This window comes from Protobothrops mucrosquamatus, unplaced genomic scaffold (assembly GCF_001527695.2).
Source record: "Protobothrops mucrosquamatus isolate PMUCROS unplaced genomic scaffold, P.Mucros_1.0 scaffold_151, whole genome shotgun sequence".
NCBI classification, from domain to species: Eukaryota; Metazoa; Chordata; class Lepidosauria; order Squamata; family Viperidae; genus Protobothrops; species Protobothrops mucrosquamatus.
In genome coordinates this window covers 253,640-260,209 of record NW_015386227.1, presented here as the reverse complement: position 1 = coordinate 260,209, position 6,570 = coordinate 253,640, and the positions used below count along the sequence as shown (strand labels likewise).

The 6,570-nt window shown below is 39.7% G+C and overlaps 1 protein-coding gene across 2 annotated transcripts in view; it reads left to right on the top strand.

Moving 5' to 3' along the window:
* Positions 1 to 456: 456 nt before the first annotated feature.
* The window catches only part of STAT2 (signal transducer and activator of transcription 2), a 30,610-nt gene continuing 24,496 nt past the window's right edge, over positions 457 to 6,570 (top strand). For both annotated transcript variants that reach the window (XM_015819859.1, XM_015819844.1), the window contains exons 1-5: positions 457 to 764; positions 2,154 to 2,313; positions 2,919 to 3,017; positions 4,704 to 4,793; positions 5,709 to 5,787. In XM_015819859.1, coding sequence (XP_015675345.1) covers positions 634 to 764; positions 2,154 to 2,313; positions 2,919 to 3,017; positions 4,704 to 4,793; positions 5,709 to 5,787 — 559 coding nt within the window. In that variant the 5' untranslated portion in view covers positions 457 to 633. The remainder of the gene's footprint in view (positions 765 to 2,153; positions 2,314 to 2,918; positions 3,018 to 4,703; positions 4,794 to 5,708; positions 5,788 to 6,570) is intronic.

Genomic DNA, 6,570 nt, shown 5'->3' with positions numbered 1-6,570 from the left:
TCGGTAAAAGGAGGAGCCAGATTGTTGGAGGCAATAGGCTGACTCTAAACCGCTTAGAGAGGGCTGTAAAGCACTGTGAAGCGGTATATAAGTCTAAATGCTATTGCTCTTATATTCTTTTAGAAAGGTTACATAGGAATGATAAAGCAAACTAAATCATACTATGACTTTGCAGCTGGAATGTCACATCTGATAACACTATGGGATGACCTTACTTTGGCTACCTCAGCATGTCTACATTTTTCCTATTAATGGGACTCTAACCCACCCTAATTACAGAAATTAACCACAATAGCATTTACAGTATTTTATTGCCTCCCTTCACACAGAAGGAAAAATCATGGTCTCATTTCTCTTATTTTCTCCTCTTTTTCCATGGTTATCAGGGGCTTTAGTTTAGCAACTCCTTTGTATTTCTGCATCTTTTTCATACTTATGCCACGCACAAGCCATCATATATGACAATCCTGTGCAAAATGTATTTTTTATTTTGTACTTAATGTAGACATTCTTTTGAAAGAGAACATTTGTGATACGAAAGGATTACTTTTTTTCAGTTGATTGGTGTTCTAGCAAAGGGTTCCTGATGTCTTTGCTTGCTTAGGTGTGTGGAGTTCAGCAGCATCTTCCAACATGTCCCAATGGCAGCGAATTCAAATGCTGGACAAGAGTCACATGAACCAGATAGATTGTCTCTACTCAGATGACTGCTTACCGATGGAAGTGCGTCAGTATTTAGCCTACTGGATTGAGGAGCAGAACTGGTAATGCTATTTCTGTCATAGTCATTTCCATGAAAGTAATTTGTCTTTGATCTGCTGGTTTTTATTATCAACATCGCTTTCTGTACAATGGTGTTTTTTCCCCAACTATGAGTGAAGGTCTTTCTGACATACATCATGTGGTATCAGCTAACTCTGAAATGATAGACCCTGATAGAATGTTAAATATTCCTTGCCTTACAATAGTTCATTTACTGACCGTTCAAAGTTACAACCACATTGAAAAAAATGACTAATAACTATTTTTCACACTTAACAATTGTTGTAGCATCCCCATGATTTACATTTGGATGGTTGACAACTGACTCATATTTATGGAGGTTGCAGTGTCATAGGGTCTTTTGATCACCTTCTGTAACCTGACAAGCAAAGTGAATGGGGAAGCCAAATTCACTTAACAACTAGCTTAACAGCTGCACTGATTCACTTAACAACTATGGCAAGAAAGGTAGTAAAATGGGGCAAAACTCACTTAATGTCTCACTTAGCAACAGAAATTTTGAGCTCAATTGTGATTGTAAGTTGGACTATCTGTACAAAAGTTTGAAGTCTACTAATTGTATTAACATTAAAAATGCATGCACTTACAGAGGAAAGGAAGCAATTTCCTGGTTTAAACGCAGTGCACTACCCAGATGTAGTAACAACTACATATTTATTCAGTCACCTCAAAGAATCACAGTGCAGTAGTAGTTTGAGAAGCCCATCCAAAAGTTCTGTCAGATAGATAGATCCTTAAAAATGGGGATTTAAAGATCTAAGAACATTTATTAATCTAAAAATCTGGTAGGTTATATTCTCTTCACCATTGTTAGAGGAAGAGCAAATATAAGAATTATAAGAATATTATACTTCATGTAAATAAGCAGGCTAGTGGTACATTTTGCAGACTTTCTTATCTTAGCTATAAGTTCAGAAAATTCATAAAATTATTCCCTAATTATGGGTTTGATGATTCAAACCTTGACTCCTGGTAATTGACTTGACTAGTTCTTACAGTTTTCTTGGCAAGATTTCAGAAATGGTTTTCCCTTGCTTCTTTCCCAACGTTGAGAAAGAAGGATTGGCCCAAGGTCACCCAATTGGCTTTGGGGGTTAAGGCAAGACTAGATCTCATAGTCTCCCAGTTTCTAGTTCAGTGTCTTAACCATGATGCCAATTTTTTTCCTCAGAGACTTATATTACCTAAACTGTGACCCAAGAGCCATAAGACCTGGTTTGCTATGGTTCCATTTTCTGACTATCAACAGTCTCGTTAGCTGCCCACTGCCAACACTACATGGGAATGCCTTTTTTGGCAGTGACTTTCTCTTTATCTCAGCCAAGGCCATCTGAGTCTTGCTTTGCATTTTTTTCATTGTGCTCTTTTAGGAGCCAAGCCGTAGAACTGGACCCCTCACAAGCCAGCTATCTTTTCCATACCATGCTGTCTTTACTGGATGATCAGATCGGACGTCTGGCATTGGGGGAAGAGAAAAGTGCTAACATGTTACTCAAGCACAACTTGCGCCGTTCAAAATTGCATCTACAGGTATGCGTAGGACATGTATGTGTGTGTGTGCCTGCACAGTGGGAAAGGGCCAGAATGAAATGGGAGCCTCTCTTCAAGACACCAAGACAGGAGGAAGAACTGAAGGATAAAAGACGTTGACATTTTTTAAGTGCAACCACCTCTGTCAATGTTTCTCAACCTTGGCCACTTTTAAGATATGTGGACTTCAACTCCCAGAATTCTCCAGCCAGTCATGCTGAAGTCCACACATCTTAAAGTGGCCAAGGTTGAGAAGCATTGACCTATGGTAATTTAGAACCTTATTCTTGCTGGCCAAGAGAGACAAAATATGTGTGCGTGTATTGGGACTCTGTGGACCTTTCCTGCATTCATATGATGGCCATGATAGCTATCCTGGTGAGATTTCATATCTCAGGTAGAAAAAAGAACCTAGTTAGTAACAGTGGAGATCTACCTAGAAAGAAAGAATTAAAGACTATATCTCGTTTTTCACTAGAGCCACCCAGGTGACCTGCAGGTGGTGATTCCAAAAAGGTCTGGTGTTCTTGGCAGCAGAGAATATAAAGAGTTTTTATTTGGGTACAGCCTTACGCTTTTCTATCTTGTTATGCCCTGCCTTCCAGAGCAAGTATCAAGACCATCCCCAGGAACTAGCCATTGCTATTGATGCTCTACTGAGACAGGAGAGAGCAATTCTGTCTGAAGCTTTTGCTGCCTCTCAGGTAAAAAAAAAAACAAAAAAAAAACCCGCTTGGTCTTCTTCTGCCTGCCTTGTGAAGTCACAAAACAGTCTTCTCCAACTAGCAATACTTGGTCACCCTTGATTTACTAAATGCCCATTTTATCCCAGCGAAGGAAAATATTCGTCTCCTAATTTATTTTATTTATTACATTTCTATGCTGCTCATCTCCCCTACAAGATGACTCTTGAGGGCAAATTGTCACAAGGTGACAATTTTCCCGAGAGTTTGTTTTAAACTAGTACCCAACCCATAATTCTACTGAAATATGAACTGATTTATTATAGATAGTCCTTGACTTACAACAGCTCATTTAGTGACCATTCAGGTAACATTGTGGCACTGAAAAAAGGGACTTACGCCCGTTTTTCACAGTTACGACCTTTGCAGCATCCCCATGATCGTGTGATCAAAATTCAGATGCTTGCAACTGGTTCATTTATGACTATTGCAGTGTCCCGGGGACATACAATCACCTTTTGTGACCTTCTGACAAGCAGTCAATGAGGAAGCCAGATTTACTTAACAACCGGGTTACTAACTTATCAACTGCAGTAACAACAACTGTGGCAAGAAAGGTCGTAAAAGGGGGCAAAACTCACTTAACAAATGTCTCATTTAACAACAGAAATCTTGATCTCAGTTGTGGTCGTAAGTCAAGGATTACCTGTACTAAATTCCGTCCCATCCCATTGAAAGAAAAAAATTCCTCTCCCAATTTATTTTATTTATTTATTAAATTTCTATGCCGCTCATCTCTCCCACAAGATGACTCTTGATGACAAATTGTCACAAGGTGCCAGTTGTCGCAAATTGTCACAAGGTGACAATTTTCCCCAAAGTTTGTTTTATATCAGTAACCAACCCTTAATTTTACTGATGTGTGCATTGGTTATTATTGTGGTGAAGGCAGCTGTTGCTAAACCTGGAAAGGGTTAGGCGTCCCCCTCTGTATACAGACTGTGTGCAAATTGCAGTATACATATGATGAATTCAATAAAATTAGGAGGTGGTTTACAGCAGTGTATTTGACTTGTCATGTGTTCAGTGAGGGTGGAATGGTGAGGTCATGAGGCTAGCATTACAAAGACAATAGCTTCTTGAATTAATCAAGGGCTGTCTTCTTGGAATTGATGTGTTACTTTGCTGGGTGTTCAGTTTTATCTCCTGTGTTTTAATCAGTATTCTTTATAGCCAAATGTTTCTGTAGTTGTGGAAAGAGTTTGTTTTTCCTGGGAATGTGGACTTAGGACAGGAGAAATTTATTAATGCTGTATTTTCTATTCCACCACACTTCCAGTATAATTTTAGTACATTCTCCTCTCTGAGATCTGTACCAAAATGAAATGCATCCCAAGCTTTTAATTTTACATTTGCTTTGGGTGAACATTTCCACTGGGCAATTCACTGAATTTGCAAGGAAAATCCAGAGACAGAGAGAAAAAAAAATCTTGTGTGCTGTGATAGGAAAAAGAAAAAAAATAAGAATAAAAGAATGATATAAAATAGCAGTGCTATAAAAGTAAGGAGAAAGATCTGAGGATTTGAGCAAGATACATGATGTCTCTTTTAACAACAGCAGCTTGGGGGGGGGGGAAAGCTCTTTCAGTGATGATCCATACAAATGAGTTAGCAATTTTTGTGTATTTTCTCTTCCTCTCTCTTCAGGCAAGTGTGGATCCTCCACGTGATCCTCCTATGCCTACCGCACAGCATAAGATTGAGGAGCGGCTAATGGAGATACGCAAGACAATTCAGGTGAGAGTGGGAGGCCCGGCAGCGCTTTTTAACTCTTTCCCGCAAAATTCTAGGTTGCTAAATAACGTCATTTCAGGTTGATGCAAGCCACAGCATGGCTTAGTTCATACTTTATATTAAGCCATGGTCTGCTTGAACTGTGCTCGAGTTAACAGCAGCTGAGTTAATGTAATGCTAAACCCTAAATCAAAGTTTGCAAACTACACAGTCTGGATGCACAACTAATCTGCAAATATTATGACTTATGATAATATGCACTAGACCTCTGGTTTTTTCAACCAACCATGGTTAGAACAAAACATGGAAGTGTGTGTGATGTTTGAACTAAGCTATTTCATTTTTATTTTATTATGATTCTATTCCCACGTTCACACTTCCATTTATGTAATAGATAAAGGAAGGGGAAATTAATTTTGCACCTATTCAAATTATGTATTAGAAAGACATATTCTTGTTGTTTAGTTGTGTTAGTTATTAATCAAATCCTGCCCAGAGAGAGGAATGAAGGGTTTAAGGGTAAAGACAGGACATCTGGTCTCCCAGAAATCTCTCATTTGCATTTTGAAAGATATACCAGGAAGTGGGTCCAAATTAGTCTCCTGAATAGTTTGGGGGTTTCTTTAGGGGTTACTAAGAGTGAAAATGGGAACAGGCATTTGATTTTGAATAAGAAGCGGGAAAAACCCACATTTTATTGGCACACACTTACACTGGGATGCTCCAAATGGAGTGAAATGCTGTTCCTGATTGGCCTCCTTTGTACTGATTGCATCCCTGCTATTGGTTCTAGCTGTGCATCACAGAATGGAGATTCAGCCTGAGGTCCTGTCTTTTCAGTTGTGTCCTACTAATTGTTGTACTTCTTCAAAACTCCTTGCTTGGTCTGTGCTTTGATGTCTGGCTGTATTTCCACAGGGCCTGAAATGTTCGATTGAGCAACACGGTGATTTGCAGGATAATTTTGATTTTTGTTTTCGGACACATTCGCATTTAGGTGAGGAAACTAATGTAAACCTTCTCTATTCGGAAACCATGATGGGAAAAGGGGAGGGTATTTTGTAGGTTGATGGTGGATGGTGAAATCTTTCCAAAGAAATCACTCAGGAGCCTTGAGGGACTTGTTGTCCAGACAAGTCACTTAAAGAGCTCTGCAATGTACTGTATAAGGTACATTGTCCAAGGATACAGCTTTTTAATGATATACTCCTCCCTTGAAGATTACCTGAAAATAGCTAAAGCTATTTATTATGCTTATTATACCTATCATACAAACCTGATTTGGGAAGAAAGGGTAGCTCATTTTTTTGATGAGCCCCTTATCAAGAGCACCCAGACTGTTGTTTTACAAGTGGAAAAATTATTGGTCTATTGGAGATTAGTTCCCATTATGCTTTACTGTTAGTCCTGTAGTGTGTAACTAATGAGAGTCCAACCATCTCCATGGATTTTTTTTCAGTAATCATTTGTGGCAGACCCATATTGGTGCTTGGGAAAGGAAAGATTGGGCAGCTCTTTTGGACTGAGGATGAGACTCACTTACCAACATAAAGCTTCTCAGAGCTGGTGTTAACAAACAGCCAGTGCCGGCTGGCGACCCCCAGGGGGAGGGCCTTCTCGGTGGGAGCTCCCACCCTCTGGAACGAACTACCCCCAGAGATCCGGGTGATCCCGGATCTCCCCTCCTTCCGCCGCGCCCTAAAGACATGGCTTTTCCAACAAGCGGGTCTGGCCTAGGGAATTTTAGCGGGGCTTTTTAGGGGATTTTTAAGGACAATTT